We start from the raw sequence: 23,437 nt of genomic DNA, 5'->3' as shown, positions 1-23,437 counted from the left end.
TTAAAAAAAAGTACAACAGCCATGTTCAAAACATGTAATATGGTATTCTTTTCAAGTATTTATACGTAAGTCAAACATAGAATCATAGAACAGTTAGGGTTGGAAAGGACCGTAAGATCTAGTTTCAACCCTCCTGAAATGGGCAAGGATGTCTCATACGGAAGTGTGATTAGAAGAACCTGACATCTCAACAGCTACTATAATTTTGAATTATGTTTGCATTTACACAGTAGTTCACTGACTCTTGCCTTCCACCTTTCCTAAGCATTACCTGCAAGCAGGCATCAGAAAAGGATCCTTTAACCCACCACAGCATTCTGGTGTGTTACTGGTCCAAACAGAAAACTTGAAGAAAGGTTGGTTTCTCTTTTTCAGCCAAAAGGTGGTCTCACTACTTTCTGCAGTAACTAAATTGTGAAGTCCTAGCACACTGAACTGACACCTCACTGCTGTAACACAGTGCAGCAAGTTCCAACACTAAAGAGCCAGAAAGACACATATCCTTTTCCTTCAGCCTTCCTGGGTGTTCTGTATTCTGAAGTTGAACCCTACCCAGAGCTGAGAATAAAGCCCTTTCCATTAATTTTACAGGGGTGGGAGGAAACAACTAACCAGCTAAGAAAGTTGCATCATGCTTTGATAGCTAAAAAGCAGAACAAAGCTATCTGACATTTAACTGTCAAGGTTCTAAAATTCTGCATTTCTGGCTTGTTTCAGTGGTTAGGTTCATCACAGAGGGGAAATAAAAGGGAACTGAAGGTTGAGCTTCACATTACCAGCATGCAGAGCACAAACTCACATTGAGTTCAAATTGTCACATTTGTGTAAAGTAGCCTAATGTAACATTGGAGAGATGTGCTTTTCCAGCTCTCCTCACTTATCAGTTAAACCCCAGCATGACTGTAGGTCCTTCTAGTCTTATTTAAAATGCAGATCAAAAGACAGCCAAAGAAAACTGCACTGTTGCTGGATGAGTCACGCAGAAGATGAGCATTATGTTGTTGACCAAGAACAAACAAGAATGAGGTGTTCATGCTTAGTTTTTGAGAGCAACAAGTGCAAACAGTATAGAAACACAGACAAGAAAAAAAAAAGGAAATTTGCAAACTTTTGTGCAAGAGGCGTCTCTCCTTCTCCTTCCCCACTTCCCTCCTCCTAAAAAGACAATTTTACTAACTCCACAATTTTCTAAATTCTGAACCTCTCTTGTATCAGAGGAGTATGTTCTACACACAAGGATACAAAATAAGCAGGTCTGGAGAACTGAATCTGTACATCTGCATTCAAGCAAAGGGAACCCCATAGAGTTGTCATGCAGAGGCATCTGTCACACACAATATTCAGGGTCCCCAAAAACTCTGATGTTTTAGGGGAAGTTCAGACCTGCACATGTAATTTCATTAATGCCTTTATACCTTCATTTCAAAAGAGACTGTAAAGGTGCCTGTCCTGATGCTCTTGTCAATGACCGTGTTTGAAAATTACTGGCTTACCTTGGCTGTGAGAAACACATTGAAGTGCTCGTTGAAAGAAAGCACTGGGTGATCGGTTATTCTCTTCAGGAATTTGTCTAATGCTTTTCTCCTTGTCTCCACAAACTCTTCAGAAAAGCGATCAACAACACCTTTCACCACAAATTTCTCAGGAAGAGGCTGTCAGGGACAAGCAAAATGCACAGGATTCAAAAGACAAAAAACTTGCTTCTGCTATTTGGAAATACACAAAACAGTCAAACTCCAGTCTTAACAGGAACCTCAATGTTAGCTAACAGGAACCATAACAGCAAATGGTCTGGCCTAATGGTAGCAATCCTACTAAATGGCTTCAACCAAGAGCCACACCAGTTCAACCCACATAGTACCCATACTAAGTACTTCTAGCACAGCTTAGGCTGTTCCTCCCTACTGCTAGCCATATTCAAGCTCCAGCTCTAAAGGAGATGCCAGCAGAGCTGCACATCATTCACTACACAAATGCACATCCCCCAGGGCTAAAGTAAGGCTACTCAGTCCAGAAACACTCAAAATTTAGCAATTCTACTTATTCTTTTCCTCCATTTTGAACAATTTAGAGCTCCTTCTGCAGAGGGCTGACAGTGATAGCACCACACTGTGCAAAGACAGGCAGGCTTGATATGGCAAGTGGTGCAAGCTGGACCTTTCCTGAAGGACTTGCACACTTCGTCACCTATCATAGCCAACATTCCTGAGCATGTTTGTGCAAGAGACAAAGCTCTGCCGACATAACTACTCTTTCATCTTCCCCCTGTTTTGACCCCACAAGTTAATTCCTGCAGTTCACCTTAACATGTAAGCCCAAGTCTACCTCCAGACTTACTAGTTCTTCAGTCCACCTGTTATACTTTGACTCCAGACTTCAAATTACCTCTTCAGACAGAAGACAGCTATAAGCTTTAGCATGGTTAGGCTCAGCTTTACCACTAGATCTGATTTTGTTTTAGCATTAGACAGCATGAGCTCTCAGATTAGTATTAGTTTTAAAATTGTGCTTTGCATTTTACTTTTGTGTAACAGTGCTCAGATAAATATCTGCTTACTCTTAAGCTAGCAATAACAGCCTTTTTCACCCAATTCAGGAATCAGGCTTCTTCACTGCAAAGAGTCTTTGTCACCTGAAATCTGTGACAAAAATAATTCTAAGACCAAAAAACAACATTGTATATGCATATGGCTTTCCCACCATACCCTAGCTGATGTGGGATGTACATGAAGATTGCACCTCCTAAAAAAACACAGCTAGCAGGACTTAGCTGCAACACAGCTACATTTTGACCACTGTATTTAGTTCTAACAATTCAAGACTTACATTATTATGCTTAGCAGAATAAGATATTCAGTCATTCTAGTTAGACCAGTTTTAGGTACACCCTAATTAGACTTCCTTAGAAGAATAAAGCTTAGTGCAGTAGCCTTCAGGGAGGAAGAAACATTCTTCCATGCTTTGTAAACTTTAGCTGAGAATGTACACTTGAAGAAGTTGCTAGTGTAGCACCATATGTAGGAGGAGAAGGTGGAAGACAAAAGAAGTTCAACCAAACACATGCAAACTGGCACTGAAGAGTGACTGAAGTTTGAGTATTTGAGACCCACAGAAGGGTGCACCTCTATTAAAGAGGTTTCGCCATTTAACCTGGTTTTAGCTATAGAAGTACAGTCCTTTACTTTTTAGGCCTTTGGAGGCCCACCCCAAGCAGTTAATACACACAGCTAACAGTAGAGAACCTGCTTTAAATGTGTGTTACTTATCTACTTTATAGCCTTCCAGCTTAATAGTCTATTTTCCCAGCGGCAACTTGTGAGCAGAGCTCACTGCTGTCAGAAATGGCTTCCAGTAGCCAAACATTGCCACCCAGTGACAAGATTCATGCCCCTGTTAGGCTTATGTTTCTCGTCTAGAGACAGATCTGAGTGCATTTTTACTGTTGTTTGAAATAATAAACTAGAGTAAGTCTCAAGTAATTTAAAATTTAAAAAAGTAAAAACCTGTAACCAAAGAGACAAAAAGGAACCCATAGTTTGACTTCCTAAATGTAGGACTTACCATGACTCAATGCACTGAGAAGACATAGAATCATAATAGAATAGTTAGGGTTGGAAAGGACCTTAAGATCATCAAGTTCCAACCCCCCTGAAATGGGCAGGGACACCTCACTCTAAATCATATCATCCAAGGCCTCGTCCAACCTGGCCTTGAACACTGCCAGGGATGGAGCATTCACAACCTCCCTGGGCAACCTATTCCAGTGCCTCACCACCCTAACAGGAAAGAATTTCCTCCTTATATCCAATCTAAACTTCCCCTGTTTAAGTTTTAACCCATTACCCCTTGTTCCATCACTACAATCCCTAATGAAGAGTCCATCCCCAGCATCCCTATAGGCCCCATTCAGATACTGGAAGGCTGCCATGAGGTCTCCACGCAGCCTTCTCTTCTCCAAGCTGAACAACCCCAACTTTCTCAGCCTATCTTCATGCAGGAGGTGCTCCAGTCCCCTGATCACCCTCGTGGCCCTCCTCTGGACTTGTTCCAACAGTTCCATGTCCTTTTTATGTTGAGAACACCAGAACTGCACACAATACTCCAGCTGAGGTCTCACAAGAGCAGAATAAAGGGGCAGGATCACCTCCTTTGACCTGCTGGTCACACTCCTTTTGATGCAGCCCAGGATATGGTTGGCTTTCTGGGCTGCAAGTGCACACTGAAGCCGGCTCATGTTCATTTTCTCATCGACCACCATCCCCAAGTCCTTCTCCACAGGGCTCCTCTGAATCTCTTCTCTGCCCCCCCTGTATCTGTGCCTGGGATTGCTCCGACCCAGGTGTAGGACCTTGCACTTGGCATGGTTAAACTTCATGAGGTTGGCATCAGCCCACCTCACAAGCATGTCAAGGTCCCTCTGGATGGCATTCCTTCCCTCCAGCATATCAACCTAACCACACAGCTTAGCGTCATCGACAAACTTGCTAAGAACATTCTCAATCCCACTGTCCATGTCACAGACAAAGATGTTAAACAAGACCAGTCCCAACACTGATCTCTGAGGGACACCACTTGTTACAGGTATCCAGCTGGACATTGAGCCATTGACCACAACTCTTTGGATGTGGCCATCCAGTCAGTTCTTTATCCACTGAGTGGTCCATCCATCTAACTGATGTCTCTCCAATTTAGAGACAAGGATGTCGTGTGGGACAGTGTCAAACACTTTACACAAATCCAGGTAGATGACACTTTAGGCACTCATTACACCACCTGCCTTTATTTTGTAATCCCCATCTACTTTTAGCCAATAAAATACTTAAAGGATTCAGTAATCTCCCCGCCATACCACTGCATGGAGGAGATTAATAGGAGATTCTGTAACTGCCAACTTGTGCATAGACAGATAAGAGGGCAGTGCATGCTTACGCTTCCAGATTTTCTAGAAGGGAGGCACTTAAGAGATTGCCTTGCTCAGATCCAGTTTCATGTCCAGCATTGGAGATAACTTGTGCCAAATTTCCCATTCTGTGAGCAACAAATTCCAGTTCGATTCCCTGGCTGTGACTCACCTTCTTCTACTAGACTTTTATTTATTGCCTTTTAGGCCTTCAGGCAGGAGTGGCAACCTGTTAGTACATATACTCAGGAATCTGCAGCTTAACCTCAATAGTTCCAGCTGATCACAGAACATACAGGGAGAAAAGAGGGTCTGGACAGCTAACACATTAATCTCATATCCCCACCTTACCCCTGTAAGCTCATTGTCTCTCCTCTTCTCCCTATCCCTCAGAAAATATATTTGCTGCCAGCTCATGGTGTCACATGATTCTGTGAATTATTTTTTATCTTCGAGAGACTGAGCTATTATTCCACTTAGAGGCAAGTCCCAGAGTAATTAAGGACTTAGATAGCTCTCTACCCTGGAACAGCGTAACTGAATACCTCTCACACAGCACAGTCCTTGCTGAGAGAGAGAGAAAACAGATACACTTTCCCCCAAACCCAGATGGGCAAGCTAAGGTATGCTAGCAGTATTGTTATTTCCTGACAATTCGCCTCCTACGGGCCTTTTTGAATTTCTTCATTTAAAAGAGCTGACAGTGGTGATCTTCTACAGCATGAAAAGCAGGCTGCTGAAGATCAGTATCAACCTTCTATGACATAAGGTAGTCAGACTGCCAGCTTCAGCAACAAGAAGGGGTGCAGCAATTTAGCTAATAAGATTAACTAAATTTCTGCCTACTGAAGACATGCAATAGCTATCAAGCCAGAAGCTAAGATTTGCAAGTCTGTGCTATTAAGTGTTAGAACAAATAGTTTTGAAAATACTCTTTAAAACCAGCTCAAAAGCCCACCTTGAAAACTAAGACTAGGACCTGAAGTACCTGTGTAGCTTTTTATAAGCCTCAGATACTCAGAAATCTAGGCATATTAGTTGAGCAAGCAGATGAAGAATATTCAATTTTTGCCACAACAATGTCATCACCATGCATACTGTGCTAAAGGAGGCTGCCAAAGTTCACCTCTTCGATGTGCCACCCAAGTCTAAGCTTTATTATCAGTCAAGAATGGGGAAGCTCTTCCCACTTCCCTAGAAGTAAATGAATTACTGTATTTAAATCTAAATACTAGAAGATAATTGAGTACTGTATTTAGACCTGAAGTGAGACATCATCAAAATATCACCCTTGGAAAACAGATACAGAACTGCCCTTAATATCAGATTCTTGCTTACTACCTACCGGAATGAGATGCGTTGGCTGCGACTCTTCCAGCTTGTTTCTCAACCAGTCAAAGTCTTGGTACCGCCGGCGGACAGAATACTCTGGCAAATCAAACTCTGCTCGTGTGGTCTGGAAAAGAGCAATAGCATAAACTTAGCGTGCACCAAAACCTCTTGCTTCAGAGCTTAGATGCAAACGTACAGCCATCACTGGCAAGGTCGAGGCCAGACAAACTTTGCATAGGGGCTCAATGCCCTAAGTACTGTTTGTAGCCAGCATGAGAGACAGATTCTCTGGCTTTTCAAGCAGTGGGAAGCCAGCAATAACAAAAATGATTATTTGGAGCTGATGTGCTCCTAAAATTCTATTTGCACTTCACTACATGTTCTGCTCAGATAAACTTTATGGGAAGAGTCTGTAGAGAGGAGAGTACTGTGAACCATGTTAATCCCTTGGCAGTTCCAAACTTGTGGGGAAGACTGTATGAAATCTTCATTGCAAGGATGTGACTATTTCAGCTACCAAGAATTAAACACAAAGATATTTAATGACTTGTTTATTCTATGATACGCATTAACCATGGGTGATAAAGTGTTTCACCACTGCCCCGTATTTCTAAAGTGACAGGCTTATTACACTCCTTTAAAGCTAAAAGTTTAGAACATAAGCCATTACTAAGCTTGCCATGGTCTGTTTTTGTTGATTTCTTGGAGGAATAAATGAGCTTATTTACATCAAGTTTGTGCATGCCTGATTAGAGATATCTGTACATTAAGTTACATTTTTAAAGTTTTAATTCCATAGGGCAAGCAGTTAAACTTAACATTGTAAGTTTGAGATTGAATGTAAGCATGCAGAGAAACTGCTGGCAAATGTTTTATCCAGTCCTCAAACAGTCCATAGCCTGGCTGCATGTGGGTGCCTGCAGAGCATATACTACAACTGCCTAAAAGCTCTAATAAAACTGAGCCAATAAGGAGTCTCTGCTAAAGAGGCTGTTGTTCTGATAGCCCTGATTGGAAGGTAAATGCCCCTTATTATGTCCCACTGAGAAGCACAGATCACACAGAGACCTTCTTCATCCTTAACCCAGAGCTACACTCACTTACCCACAGCACCAAGACCCATCTTGCAATGAAGGCGATGATGCTGAGCCAGCACATTGTATGTACAGCTCGACATCAAACCCACTCCATTCTGGGGAATGCATCAGCTCCCCTAGCTCTGAACTGGCACTGAGTCCAGAACTATGTTGCTTTGCTACTCCTAGCCACTACAATCACCTGCTAAATTCCAGCAGAGATTTTGTATTTACTTTCAGACTGAGAGCAACTGCCACATATTTGGAGACAGCCAAATAGTAGCCTTTAAGTGCAATCCACCCCTTCACTCCCTCTCTGGGTGGTTCCAGCTCTTTAGTTACTGCACATTACTCCCACCAATCTCCCCACTGGGGATCTTGTATAGGCTCTATGCCAGAAACTTTTTTCGGGGGGGGGGGAAGGTGTACCAGCAAGCTTAACACACTATCAACACAACAGCAGCCCTAGTATACTATAAACAGCATGCTAATGTGTTATTACCTCTTAAATGGTGTGGTTTCTAGAAAAGGAAGGCATAGAAAGACATAAAAAATTCAAGTACACCTCCTCTTTTGACCTGCTAGCTATGGCAAGAGATATATGTGTTAGTCCACAGACTAACCAATGGAGCAGTTGTGTCTGTAGATGAGGGACTACCAACACCTAGATAGTCAGTGCAGATTTGTACTTTGCTCAGCTATACCTCAGAGAAACACCAGCTTCTTTAACATGTTAAGAATGCCACGCTATAAATGAAACTTCTGAGGCTTCATATGAACCACTTTCAGTTGTTTCGATTAGGGTACTGAATGACATTATGCTAGAACAACATAATTCACAGCCAGGGGCATACTGCAAGTCTTCTCTTTTTCTCCCCCCACCCCCCACCCCCATTACAGTGAAGAACCTTTCTAAAGAAAGAAAAAAATGCACATCACAAAAACAAGACTGTGGTCAGGTTACATTGTTCCCTACAGTGGTGTTTAGTCACAGCCACAAGCACATACTAACAGCACTAGCAATTACATTTCCCTCTTCCACCCATTGATGCTGCTTTTCACAGCAGTGAAGTCTTCAGCGTAACTCATAGGATCTAAGTTTATCCAAACCTTTAAGGTTCCAGTAGCGTTCCTCAGTGGAGAAAAAGCATGCCTCCTCATCCAGAGCCACCAAAGAGACCTCTTACAGGTTTCAAATCCCTGTCACACAAGGCTACAAGGGAGGTGGTAGGAAGGTATGGCTTTACACTGAGTGGCGAGAGAGCTCCTTACAGGAGCAAGGTCTGCTACAGAACCCTGACCTACAATCTGGAGATGCAAGCATCACCACTCATCCTCACTGCTGTCTAGGATTACTGCTGCACAGCTTTTTTGCTACATTTAATTACTGCTTTCAGCTGCAGTGGCTGATTGGACAATTAGCTTGGCACCAAAGAGGCCTTGTTTGTATGGCAAGAATGAGTCAGACCATTAATATTGTTAGCCTTCTAAACAGGCTTTTTTTTTTTTTTAAACAACTGGCACTAGAACTGCTGACCCCAGAGGTTAGCCAGGAGTTTACAAAAATAATAACAGGAGTGAGGCTGTCATGGTGCCTGCTAGGACTAAATTATACACTGCCTCACAACAGTACTGTAATACTATGATATCACAGACTTATGTGCTATAACGAGATCTCTAAACAAGTATTAACAGGCAGGTAGATACGCAAAAGATATGAGTACAAGATGAGGGGATTTTTTTTACTGTTGGGTAATAAATCTGATCTAAATACAGTAAATACCCACTCTCCAGAGTTCTGCTTTAAAAAGGGAACCCTTGCATGATCACAGGTTTCCAAGCATAGAAACATTATTAGGGTATCAGTGTGTAAAAATATTTTATCGAAACAGATTAATTGGGTCTTAAATTAAGGGAAAAGCAATTTCAGCCAATTTGCCTGTGAAAAGTTCAGCTGCATTTTGTGCCTCTTATTCCTTCTGATCATGTAACAGCTGAAGGCTGACTTGCTACCAGTAGAAAAGTTTCCTCCAATACTTCTTAGCATTTTCTAGCACTCAAGATAAAACACTTCTTTCAAGATTCAGACACTTACAGCAACAAAGAATTACAGGCCTATGTTAAGTGTGCCACAAGAGGTAGCTACAATTTTAGGGAAATCATTTTCTCCAAAGTAGAACTTGGGGGGAGGAAAAAAAAAAAAAAAAAAAAAGAGTTATCTGTGGCTTGTAAAACTTTCCTTATCTCAAAGAAAAAAAAAATTCTCTCCAGTATACAGTGCCACCTAATTAGGCTAGAGGCACGTTGAACTACTGGGACAAGTGGATGAAGTATATTCCTAGCAAAGTTAGTGAACTCTTTTTGTCTTAGTTAACTACAAATGCCCAAAATAGGTGTCAATGTCACCTAGGAGATGATGTTGATGAGAACGAGCTAGTTAACAGAAATTAATGCTCCAGCTGTGAGCATGGACTTTTCAGATCACTTTTCTGATTAGTGTAATGAAATTGCATTAATGAGTGAACTACAACACATGCTGAAAAAAACTAGCGTATTTCTTTTGGTAGACAGTAGCATTCTTAGGCTACTTAGTTTCAGCAGCAGCTGTACAGCCTTCTGTACCAACAACTGCAAAGAAACTAGTTTACAATTTAGGATCAAGATTATGATTTAGGTAAGTGGCAGATAGAGGAAGCATGGTAAACACTTAAAAGAAGCAGCTTAAAGCTTTTCAGAGAAGGGTAGACACAAAACGTGAGATGATTAACAGTGAATCAACAAGCCACATTCCCCTTCAAGGGAGGTAACTCAAACCAGCTGAGTGTCAGATTGCTTTATATGAACTTACAAGTTAGTGAAAGAAACCGGACTTTCAAGTTTACAAATAGTTCTGTTTAAGAGTCAGACAAAAATCTAAGTTGACGCATTAAAAGCTTTGCATAGCTTCATATACTGAAGTAGATAACATTTCTGCTATGGCAAATCACAGCTGCAATACATTCACAAGGCACTAAAAGGCGCTCAGTTCTTGTCCTTAACACAAAGAAACACAATGCAAGGGACATCCAGAAAATGTCCTAGAAACACTGCCCCAGAGAATAAAGTACTAGAAAAGGGGAAAGTTGCTTTGTACCTTTGTTGTAACCCTGTATGTGATATACGTCTCCATGGTGCACACATGTTTTTTGGGATCATCAACAGTAACAAAGAGGTCTCTAGTTTCTGCATCCAAGTCATCATCCAGCTGCAGTCTGTTGAGGAGAGATGATGAGGAGGCCGGGCTAGAAGTGTCCACAGGTGTACCATTGGGTAGACTGAGATCCTGCATCGGAGAGAAAAAAACCGCAGGTTTTTAATAACTGAACTGATTCACTGTGAAACACAGTATTTTCAAAGATGCCACTGACAAGCTTCACTGATATTTATTTATCAGGGCTACCTACTTCAGCACCTCCAAGGATCACCCCGTTCCATGACACCTGGTCAATCCCCTAAGGTCTGAGCTTTGAGTATTAGATTGTTTGGCTGGTTCTCAAGTATAAGAGAAAGCACATTACCACTATACCTCCACCTAATATGGCACAAACTAGTTTCTGTTCATGACAAAGTAGAAGTATGGCTGAACCAACAGTTCCTGGTGAGATTGAACAAACTTAAGACTGAAAACAAAACAGCTAGGCAAGTCAAGAGACCTACTTATAAGACAGGCTTTTGGCAAAGTGTCAACAGTTCAGTCATCTGGAATACAGCCTCCACCGCTGGACATTCCTATAGTAGAGGAAGAAGGACAATCACCTTGTCAAAGGCATTCAGTCTATCAACTTTCAAACGTGTTGACAGAGGTCAGATTTAATTGCCATCACTGCACTACAGGATAGTCACAGATCATACACTCCAGCATCAGTGTGTATGAACATCTCCCTTTTGGAATCCTAAGGCTAACTGAAACACTGTTTTGCTTGGAGAGGTGCTCATTCCCACCCTTCCAAGTCTAAAACTGTCATCCAGTGCCTAGGGAAGACAGAGGCTAAAAGAACCAGCAAGCAGCTATTTTAGGAAGGGACACACAAGGGTTTAGAAAGTCTCTAATTCTTTGAAACTGACTCAGCAGCAGGGAAAAAAAAAAGAAAGCAAGCAAACAACAAATCAAACACTTTATAGCCAGCTTGGTACATTCCCACGCCTTCCAGTCTCACACTTTGATCTAGGCCAACTACTGGACACAGCTACTGATTATTCCACTTTGCATAAACATCACAGCAACTTCATATGTGTTCTCTTCTCTGGTGTCATAGCAGAGGGAGCTGAAAGCATGTGCCAAGGTGTAGAGTATGTAGGAACATCTGACAACAGTATTAGAAAGTCCCAAGATCCATGGCTCTTCTTGTCACAGAAGAGAAGAGTTTTGTGTGTTTATTGAACTAGTAGCACAAGAATATATTTATCCACAGAATGTTTCCCTTGTAAGGACAAAGGCTCCTCTGCCAGACAAAGAAAAATCACTACAGCTAATTAGCATGTTAGTTTGAAGTGGCTTAGTTTTGGAATTTCTGCTTAGCCCCGACTTCACATGGTCTTTAAATGGCTTTAAATCTTGGCAAAGCAATCTCGTTTAGCTAAGATCTTCTTTGTCCATCAGTGCTCCTTATGCAATTGTAGTTTTTGTTTCAGCTGGACATGGGTAGACCCTGTCTTCAGAGGAAAACCTCCTTTGTTCACAGATTCAGAATTACAGGTGAGATCTTCAAGTTAAAGCTACTCTGCCTTTGACAATAGTTAAGAACAAGGCTAAGTTCCTACAGTCTTCATCACAAACGCATCATGGGAGTACTGGGATTTCATAGACAGCCCTGTTGCAATCCTGCAGAATTGTGGTAGTATTGTTGGTCACTTTGAAGACTGCCTTATGAAGCGGGAGAATAAGTTGTCTTTAGCCTGGACATTTTGGGAAAGCTATGATCTAAACTAATATCTACTAACAGAGAGGTCAATTACATTCTCCCAGCTAATGCTCAGAAGTGGCTGCCAACAAATGAGAGATTTCAGATTTAAATGGCAAGTGAGCAAGAAAGAGAAGGTAGGCACTTAAGTGCTCTCTTCAGAGGGCAAAGAAGCCGGTTGGGAATGGCACAGCTTGCCAGCTCATATATGAGGAAGACAGCTTGAAATACAAAAGCATCTGGCTCAGACTCAACATATCAGGAGCAAATACAGCAGGAAGAAGCAATGCTACAATAACTCAGCAGATAAGGAGTTCAGTTGGAGTTACACAAAAAGAATAAGCAGAAGACAGGATAAGATTAGCAACAGGAGATGGCTTCAGAAAATCTGCAGTTCAGCTAGACAGGGGGATTTGGCTGAGCAGAGTAAAAAGCGAAGCAAACCCTGGGACGCTGCAGTAGCTGTAGACAAATCTGTTCCTGTTTCCAAAAGGAAAAGACAGATCATCATTGCCCATGTGCAATAAGCATTAGTATAAGACAAGTTGTGCCAGAAATGCAGCCAGTCAAATTCTAAGCTTCCAGTATGGAAATAAATTAACTTGCAGAAACAGCTTAATCCTGGTTGCACAGGAGATCTGAAAAACTTGTAACAAAACCTTCCAAAAGAGATTCTAAAGAATATGATGGAATCTGCTTAAAATATGAAAACTCTGTATCATCTGGAAGAAGAACCAAAGATGGAGCTTGCAGCCACCAGCATAAAGTTGGCTACTTTCCTCACCAACTCAGATGGTAGATAAACAATACCATACTAGCATGTCTTGCACTTTTTAAGAAGGGCAGAGATTTATGAAGGCTGGAATCTGCTTCAATCTATTTGAGTGTGTTCTAACAGAGGTTTGTGAAGGCTGGAATCCACTTCAACCTACCTGAGTGTGTTCTAACAGTCATGGGTCCTGTGGCATTCCTGTGGAATGTCTCAGCCCTTAAAACAAAGGCTATAACAGTTTTACCTCATTTGAGCCTTGGATATAATACCCCAAACCTAAATCAAGTGAAGCTCCCGGACAAACTCAGGCTAGGTGCAGAAGGTCTGCTAGCTAGGGGGGCAGGGGAAAAGGACAGAGGATGTGGACTGTCTCATCTGTGATGGCAGAACCCTTACCTGGCATCACGCCTTGCTACTTGTCTTGAGTAGTTGAAGGCCAAGTTAGAAGCTGTGTGTCCTTTATGGGTGGCGCCTCCTATCTAGCCACACAAGGAACAATGCTTATGACTGCTGTACCTTCATTTAGCAGCAGGCAGAATCCATTTGCTGAAGTCTTTGCTATTGCTAGAAAAAGGTAGGCTTTGAAGTGTCACAGCAGATGGCCTAGCAATTGTAGTTGTTTCAGTCTGTAATCCTTTTCAGCAGAGCACCTCCTAATCATGTTAACTGGTCCTGGCTTTCTTCTATGGGACTTGGGGGATTTTTTGCAGTGCTGAAACAAGACTGCATCATCTTATTCTAGTCTGCTTTTACCATAGAAAGAGGAGTATGTCCTGCAGAGCCTAGCAGGAAGGAGAACTGTAGCCATCTGCATTTCTATCTGTTAGTGTAGCTACATACCCACAAGCATTTGAAGTACTAACTAGTATTACTTGTGTTGTATAAGAATCTTGACTTCAGTGCTAGAAATTCATGCATCAGCTTCACCTTTAGTGCAGCAAGCATCTGCTCATCCACTGTCATTAAGCACCTATCTGCATTATCAGATATCAGCACAGTCCAGCTTCCAGCAGGTACCTACTGCTCACAAAGCTATCACACAAGAAAAAAAACACAACTTGTTTGTCACAGCCTCTGTTTCTCTCAGAACATGCCATGAACCTGAGCAGTCCCACAGCAAGGGAGGAGGGGAGGCTGCTTCTGGCAGCCAGGCAGATAGAACAGAGGACAAATTCTGTCAAGACATTCTTCAAGTCTTAGAGAGTATCAATGAAGACTTCAAGTTTCACAGCTATTTCTAAATGAAAGAGCAAAAATTCCTTAGCTTCTGTCCCTCACCTCCTCAGGCCAGTCTCAAAGCTTTGTCACCAGCTCATGAAGCAGGACAGGTGAAGTTCTAGCATGGTCAGTATCACAACCCATAGCAGAAGCAATGCAACATTCAGACCTCCAGGTTCACGATCTAACGGTTAAATACTAGGCTTCTGTGCACAGCTGTACAATCTCCTATAGACAGACTATGCATTCCTATGGGTTTTGCAGGATTCCTCAAGACACCCAAATTTATGGGTACATGAGATCAGATGACTCAAGCAGCACATGTCTGGTATCTTACAGCACAGGGCAGCTAGGAACTAACTGCCTATGTTGGAAATACATAAGCCCTGCCAACTATGCGGGCTGCTATCTGGTGAGGAAGCAGCTTCACATTCTTTTGTTGTATTATGCAGTCCAAACACCTTCACTAGTTAGCTTACCCAGAAACAGATACTAAATCTATCAAGAAGTTCACTTCATTCCAGTTTAAAATTCATCTGCATTTTATAAACTAGAAGTTTACATGTGAGATGCAAAATGAGTTAGGAAGTTTCCAGCTGATGTCATCTTCTCCCTCCTTCAATCTCTCGGGAGATTTTTCAAGACTTTGGATTTATGGAGCAGCTTGGATCCGCATAAAGTGAAAACCTCAGGAGCTTGGCATTCAGTCTTCTGGATAGCCACCTCCCTGAGTTCTTTCAGAGCAGAGAAAGCATCCAGGATTCAGCCCTTCAAAGCTAAAAACGGTTCTAAAATTCTGTAGGAACTGGTTTATTGTCAAGCGAAGATCAGGCAATCTCCTGCTGAGTTACATGCAGCTACACACTACTTCAGCTTCTGCAATTAGAATGTTTTCACCTATCCTGCCTTACCAAGCATACGGCTTAACCAGGCAGCCTTGATGTGGAAGAGGTGGTTCAGCTACGACTTACAGGCACAGATAAACTCATTTCTGCAAAGGGTCAGCCTGAAACCACCTGGTGCTGCAAGCACAAAGCTCTCATTCAACAAATATTAGGTGACAGTAAGAGACATTAAGCAATACTGCTGTTCAGAAGCAAGTGGAGCACTTAACCCCAAATACCTGTGCCTACCTCGAGGACCTTACAGCCAGGCCCACACTACTACAGCCTCACTGCTTCCCTTCTGAAATTCAGAGTGCTGTACCATTCCCCTTGTGTTTCAAGGCATTCTGTTGCTTTCTGCCATCCATTTCGCAGAGAAACACAACCACAGATACAGTCATGTTGAGGGGACAATGATTCCACACAATGATTGCAGCTGACTTTTGAAGCAGCCTTACCTTTGTATCACCAGTACTCAACAGTAAGCCATAGCAGAACTGCTGCTGGTGACTAGAAAACAAAAGGGGTTTAGATTTAAATATTCCCAAAAACACTATAAAAGTTTGAATTAATTCTGCTTTCAAAGACCTGCTCATAGCACCTCTTGGCTCATCCCAGCAGGTTTTGAAAGTAGTTTTTGTTTAGAGTTCTCTGTCACTGGCCTGTACACAGGTCAGCTCTGTGTAGCCACGGAAAGCACCTTTGCATCCTCCAGTCCATCTAGATCAGTTCATCTGTCACTGACAGCACAGCATCCTACTAGAAGATCTCACCAAGCATCTGTACCTTGAAATCGCAGTCTGCATAAAACGATAAACCAAGACCAGCTGCAGAGAAATACCTACATTTCTCTTCAGATAGAGAACAAGGGAAGAAAAGGTATTTGCTTCCCCTTCATATATGTTCAATATTGTTCTCTATCAGGTATCAGCATCATACTTTGCTAATAGAGGTCAGCTTTGCTTCTCTACACATACTTGAGACTTATATGGGATGCTGCATGTCATTTTCTCTTGCACAAGGTTTTGGGCAGCTACTATAAGTAACCAAAGTAGGGATCCAGGCTGCAGAGAAGGGAGAATGCTCTGAACACACAAGGGAAGACAGGCTAAGAAGGCAGTTTTGCTCTACAAGATTAAATTAAAAAAAAAAAAAAAAAAAAAAACACAAAAACACACAAACAAAAAGCACGCAGCTAATTATTCCCCGGAGGAAGGACCATGTTTCTACATTGACTGACAAACAAGACAGTGCGAAGTTGTAGTTTGACAACTGCAAGAATCAACTTCTAAGGAAGGACCTACCCTCCTGGGAAAGGGTAAGTAATAACATGTACACTGGCTCCTGACATCCTTCTCCATTAATGGGAAAGAGTATAGTATGTGTAGGCGTACTCACAAGGAAAAAGATTATTACCTCAAAAGAGGCGAGTGTTTCCCGCTATATTAATCATCTAAAATCACACTGCAAGGTTGAGGCTATTTTAAGAGCAATACAGACCAAGCCCAAAGCAGTTTTTGCTCTTACCTAGAAATGTGCCAGCAGAGGAAGGATGGAGGACCCAGCACTGTCCAGGTCTTTTATTTCCCAGCCATGGAGAGTATTATGCAGCAAGTCTGTGGGCCCTGCAGTGTTGGGCAGAAAGCTCTCAACTCTAATGGGACAATCATACCACTCCTGGCCCGAGCCACACCTCTACAGTTCCAGTAGTACCACTGGTATTCTGCACATCTAACCAAAAAGCCTCTAGATAAAAGACTGGACCAATTTGCTCTCGGGATATTTTAAATAGGTGTCAGAGTACGGCATGCTGCCAAGCCCCAGGTCTGATGACTTGGTTCTGGTGTTCATCACAAACTAGCATTTCTGCTCTGTAGGTCAGAGTTGTCTCAAGACAGACTCCTCAGTATCTGTGCAAAAAAATAAGAATTTCAGATAGAGCAGCTGATTTAAGAGCATGCAGTTTGGTACTAATCAAGGCCTAACTTATACTCTGCTGGGCCCATGACACTTCAGGCCACCAGAGCAGAGATGCAACATAGAGATGGACTCATGAACAAGGGGTGGACTTAGCAGTGGATGCTATTGTCCAGATTATTCACGAGTGTGAACACTGCACACAGTCTCTCCTGCTCTGAAAGACTGTTACAAGAGACGGAGCCTGACATCATGGACCGGATGAACTCAGCAGTTTTATAGGGACTGGTCTATGCACTAAGATAAGAGTGATGGTATATTGAAAATGTGGGATCTGAGCATGACGTGAATGGTAGGGAATAAGGGGTGGATAATGTCCTGGGTTCAGCAGTAGCAGTCATCTTTCTTCTTCTTGGTAGCTGGTGCAGTGCTGTGTTTTGACTTTTGGCCTGGGAACAGAGCTGGTAACAATGATGTTTTGGTCTGGCCAAGGACTTTTGTGAGCCTCATGCTCTGCCAGGAAGGAGGGGAAGCCAGGAGGAAGCAGAGACAGGACACCTGACCCAAACTGACCAAAGAGGTATTCCATACCACAGCATGTCATGCCTGGGGAGGTAACTGGGAGTTACCAGGAAGGGCTAGGAGACTGCGGGGTTGGAGGAGGTATCAGTTGGTGCATGGTTGGGCTGCTGGTACGAGTTATCTGTCAGTGGGTGCTGAGGTATTGTATTCTCTTCCCTTGTTATTTCCTTTATCATTATTATCATTGGTGGTAGCAGTAGTGGTTTGTGTTATACCTTAGTTACTAAACTGTTCTTATCTCAACCCGTGGGAGTTGCATTCTTTTTGATTCTCCTTCCCATCCCTCTAGGAGCAGGGGGAGGCCAAAAAGTGGGGGGAGTGAGAGAACAACTGCTTGATTTATGGCGGACTTTGTTTAAACCATGACACTTAAAGGTATCATATTTGAAATAGCGTTTCTTTGCACTTTGGCTGGACAGAGAAAGATTGGAACAAGCTTCAAAAAGACTCTGTATGACATGAGCACTTTCCAAGCCTTCTCATGCAGGTCATGGCATTCCCATCTCTTTCCTGAGGCTAACAGCCAACTTTCATAGGATGGATTATTTTACAATGTGGCTTGTTTTCCCATAAGTCATCGTAGTTAAGCCAACCAGAGCAGGAATGTGGGCACAGAAGTGTTTTCTGCAAACAGGATTTTCAGGAAGAGCAATACGCCGTCTCCTACCTCTGTTGCTGAAGTCTTCCAGGACTCAGCTACAATACTGCTCACTTTCAGCCCTCCTGTGCATAGGGATAGAGGGGAGTGTCACTATAAGATGTCAAGACCACATCAGACCATCTGTTCATACAGTCTGGCTATATGTCTGTCTTCTCACAAAGTCCTTAAGAGGGTAGCCTCTTTTCATAGTCTGGAAGGGGAACTGTCACACTTAAGCTAGATGTGGTTCAGGCTGCACTCTAAAAAAATAAGGCTCATGAAAGGCATCTCACAGATGTTTCACCTGATGTAATAAACATGTAATCGACCATTTTACTGTGCTGTGTTGTGCCCAAAAGGTCAAAGGGCTTTTTTGCACCTGTGTGCACAAGAACATCAGGTAACCCATTTTAATACGCTAAAGAGCACCTCATTAATGAACAAGCCTAGCACACTCAGTGTTTTCTTTAAAGCTCCATTTTCAGAATCTGAGCTGTGACCTTTTAACTAGCAAAGAAGCAGCCAGGATTCAGACCATGAGCAGGAAAACTTGAATCCAGCATATGACTAGGAGTGATTCCCAATCCAAGAAGCCAGATTTACATCTGATTATAGATGGAACAGTTTAAGCTTGTTCAAACTCAGCTGCTTTCTCCTAGAGACATACAGTTTTGTGTCACAGCTCTGCAGAAATACTGAGCAACAGTTTTTTCTTGTTCACTCTCTAGAAAAAGGTTTAGCTGCATCAGTTATCTAGGTATCCAGTGTCATCAAAGTGCCAATTTGGCTGAGATGATTTTGAAAGCAAACTGTAATTTTTAAATGTGAACAGATGCAAAATAATGGGGAGAAGAAGAGAGTAGAAACAAGAAGGAAACAAATGATAGAGAGATGGAAAACACTGCAGTATCCTGGTTTCATTTAAACAAGCATGAATATACTTCCATGCTGCATTATGATGTGGGTTTCCTTGTGCTCACTGTTTCAGATGAGTTGCATTAGCATTTCCCCACACAAGATCAGTGGAAGTTTCATGACAGCCAGTCAAGACTGACAAGGCATCACCGTGCAAGTGAGGCAGAGATGTTCAAAGCGAAGAGCTCATGTTTTCATCTCAAAGCCGGGAAGAGCTGCAGCAGTGTGCTTTTGGAAGAGCTCTCCAGGTCAGTTTACTCAGGTGCAATTTAGTAGCTAGCTCTCCATCATGTTTGCTGACAAACAAGACATTTTCAGGTAGAAAGGTTTTTGCTCCCAGAGAGGTAAAATAACCAAAGTAAGAAAAACAAACAAACAGAACAAAACAAAACAACAAAACCCACCACACACCATGACCACTTCAGTCCCTCGCTTTAAGGAGAGCAAGTGAGGAAAAGCAGCCATGCAGTTTTTCCTCATACCTATAGAGACTGATGGAGGGAAGAAACAAGACATAAGATGCATAGACTAATACATTTAGATGATCCTAGACAGCCACTGCAGCACAGTACATATTTGGCACACATAGCTTCAAGTGAAGTACACTGAACCAGGAACAAGCTAATCAGGAGGCTGAAAATCAGCATGCAAATCCTGAAGAGACCAAGCTGACCACATGTAATAAACAGTACTGATTACATTTTCACAGGGATTTTCTTGGCAATAATCCAAAATACAGCTTTGCCTTGGCAGCATCTAAGATTTCCACTTGCAATTTGCCTTATTCTAGCCTCTGAGCCTTGGGTGACATGATTTAGTCACTGGAATGGGTTGCCCAGGGAGGTTGTGAATGCTCCATCCCTGGCAGTGTCCAAGGCCAGGTTGGATGAGGCCTTGGGTGATATGGTTTAGAGCGAGGTGTCCCTGCCCATGGCAGGGGGGTTGGAACTTGATGATCTTAACATCCTTTCCAACCCTAACTATTCTATGATTTTATGATCTGAAAAGCTACAGCAAAGGCACTAGGACTACCCAGGTAAGCATGGGTTTGAGTATTGTTTGGGTAGTTTATCACTTAACCGTGGCCACATGTCAGCACTTCCACCACTAAGCTAGTCAAAAGTTGCTGTTGCTAGCACCATCCACAGCACTGAGGGGGAAGAGGCTTCTCTGCCTTTGAGCAATACCTGAACTGCAGTATATTCCTTCTCAAGGAACACATCGCATCATTCAAGCTTACCGGTAAAGCGAGGCCAACTAGGAAGACAAACTTTAAGACTCAGTTTTTTATACCCTAAGAGGCTCTTCAGAAGGATACATCAAGATTGCCTCCACTGAAGCAATGTTCAGGCAACAGTTTCCCGTAAGGACAGGGCATTGAACCAACGTAGTAACACCTTCCCCCATAAACGCAACAGAGAAGCTTCACCTCTTGCTACTATATTGTCTTTGAGAGGCTAATAGCTGCTTTCAGCTTGGTTTTTTAGGCTTAAAATTCAGCTTGAAGCTGGAGCATAGACTAAATAAGAATCAGGACTAAAGCATGTGCTTCAGTGCAGTAAGCTATCCACCATTAATAACACTACAGACCACTGCAACTATTTTCCAAGACAGGCAGAGAGGTTGTCAGTAGAGTCTGCACTCCTTAATTTGAGGGTATCATCTAGAAGCAAGAAAATCCAGCCACTGTTTGTTTTTTGCTCATTTTCCTGCAGTGAAGAGCACCACACATTTTCATGTCTTTGCTCCCATATGCTAGTACTGCTCTCTTCAACCTAAGATATATAAACCCACAAACCTGAGTCCAACAGAAACCTAACTTCAGGGGTTAGAGACACTACCAATTTCATTTCCACAGTAACTCCTCACCTGATGCTCATTGCTTTGTAGAAGCTCAGATAGTGATGCTCTCCAAAGGAATTTATGCTTTGAAGACCACTCTCAATACAGCTCTTGGCTGAGCTCTTTTCTTGCTGTCATATGTCTAGCTTTTTTATTATTAACTTTATTTTTGGAACAATTTCAGCTAGTTCCACTAACCTATGTCACCTACACGCTTATTCAGACAGAATACTTCATGATTTCTGAAGTATCTGGTTGATAAGTAATAGTTTTGCATTATAGTATCACTTACAGCTGAAAGCAACCCTTCTTTCCACCCCCTGCCCTCACTATTTAGAAAATAAAACATGCCCCATAAATTCATCTGTCAATAACCCATCTAAACTGGGCTGGCACTGGGAAAACTAGCTCTTTAAAAGAGTCACTGGATTTGTTTCCCATCTTCATTTGGTCATAACACTGTTTCTAGCAGCTACCTCGCTGTCAGTGAACATTACCTGGAAGAGAAACAGATTCCCCATGGTGTTTTGATGATTTACTAAGCATAAATTGTTAATAAGAGCAAATTCACTCAGCTTCTACTTCAGCGTCACAGCTGTCACCACCTCCAAGGCAGCATTTTCTGCCACCATTTCGTCGTAGCAGTGGGAGTAGTTTTCCCTAGCCATAGAAGTACAGGATCTCAGCTGTACTGAATCCTGGGCTCACAAAGGCAAGTCAGCCACAGCTAAAAAGCTCAGCATTTAACACCTTGCTCAAGGTCAGCGAAGTACAAGCCTCAGTGAAGTTACTTCTGATAATTACACAAGATCAAATGTTGTTTTTAATTGCTGTACTGCCTTCTGCATACTAAAGGAACATTCAAGTTACAATCTCAGAGTTGCAGTTTAGGTCTTTCAAGTAGATTTTTATGTAGCAGCACTGAGTTAAGCCTCACATAAAAGCTTCTGTCTTGTCTCACGACCTACTTTACAGAAACCAGTCTCTCCATTCAGATAAGGAAGAGACTGGCTAATGTGACAGCCAGACGATCTGTTCGAGATACCACGAGAGTAGTCCACAGCGCTAGAAGACACCGGGACAGTAGGTTGCACGTCAGCCTAGGAACTGATGTCTCCCGGATCACAGTGTGTCAGTAGGAAATCCTCCATCTTTATCCTCTGTCCCTCTCATTATTAATTACAGGAAAGTACTGCCCAAGGCTTATCACGAACCCCTGAGGCACCAATAGAAGAATGATATGTCCACAGAGCTATAAAAAGAGGTTCTTAATCTGGTTATTCCTTTCTCCCCATGAAGGAGCTCAGAGAGCATCCAGCATCTCGGGTAGGTTTGAGGCATTCCAGCACAGGCAGCCCAGTGGATTCTTTCCAACCACCAAGCATAACTTTTTCCACCATGGCTGACAAGTTATTGCCAAGACTTACCCTTCTGAAAATCTGCTGAAGAACCAAGTTCCTCCACATACATTCTGAATATCTGGTTTTAACACTCTGTCTCATTAAGTATGAAGCAATCCTACTGAAAAGATTATGAAAGCTTGAACACCAGTTGAACACCAAGCCCAACCTCCAAGTATACCACTCCCTCCATTATGTTGAAATAAGAACCACAGGTAATAATATTGTGATACAGTAGAAGCTGTGTTCAGTTTTACCAGATGGAAAGATTAAAAGAAACCTAACGGTACTAAGACAGTTATGTTGATGCATGTGTTTGCCCCAAATCAAATGTTAACTATCATTCATCTTGTTCAGAAGAGATGGGAACTGCCAATTCCAGAGAAACTCACTGTACTGGGAAGCTGCAGACCAGAGACCAGTTTTAGACATAAGAAACCACTTTTATGACAGTAATAGAGCACCTACATTGTAAGATACCATTACAGAACTAGGATTTTATTGGTAAGCTTGCTTTAAATGAATGTGACTGCAATCAAGCACATTAATGTGATGTTGTGTGTGTTTCTACAACAAACCCTAAAGTGGCTCACAAGCAGAAAGGAGAAAAGCGCTCTCTTCAATGAGATAGCATAGTATTAACCTATACAAGTGATATGAGTTTGAAAGATTAAATAGCTAGAGAAACCAGTTCTAGTTACCAGAATTACAGAAGAGGAAATGGATTCAGCCAGCAGCTTGCTTGTGGGTAGAGCACTGATGGTGAGCTGAAACCCATGCTAGGTTTGAGTCCTTTATCTCAATTAGGAGACTACAAAAGAGCTGTTCATGTGTGCACACACATACACAGTGCAACAGAAGAAACAGCAGTTCCTTTAAACAAGGCAGTAACTAAGCTTAGCCTTCCAGAGGTGATGGCCCACTAATGAAACTTGTAGCGGACTGCTTGTACCTAAAAGCTTCCTGGCCTAAGAAACATGGTTCAGTAATTTACGTATCCACCATGCAACATAACCTTG

The 23,437-nt window shown here is 42.3% G+C and overlaps 1 protein-coding gene across 1 annotated transcript in view; it reads right to left on the bottom strand.

Annotated features, from left to right (window-relative positions):
* Positions 1-23,437, bottom strand: part of SNX30 (sorting nexin family member 30) — a 45,076-nt gene that overhangs the window by 13,674 nt on the left and 7,965 nt on the right. The window contains exons 2-4 of the mRNA XM_061361263.1: positions 10,442-10,630; positions 6,246-6,356; positions 1,494-1,652 (exon numbers count right to left, since the gene is read on the bottom strand). Coding sequence (XP_061217247.1) covers positions 1,494-1,652; positions 6,246-6,356; positions 10,442-10,630 — 459 coding nt within the window. The remainder of the gene's footprint in view (positions 1-1,493; positions 1,653-6,245; positions 6,357-10,441; positions 10,631-23,437) is intronic.

Source organism: Neopsephotus bourkii, unplaced genomic scaffold (assembly GCF_033783945.1).
Source record: "Neopsephotus bourkii isolate Nb327-2 ecotype Australia unplaced genomic scaffold, CSIRO-AGI_Nbou_v1 NB_1057, whole genome shotgun sequence".
Lineage (NCBI taxonomy): Eukaryota > Metazoa > Chordata > Aves > Psittaciformes > Psittacidae > Neopsephotus > Neopsephotus bourkii.
The sequence above is the reverse complement of the archived record's forward strand: the minus strand, read 5'-3'. Positions and strand labels throughout refer to the sequence as shown.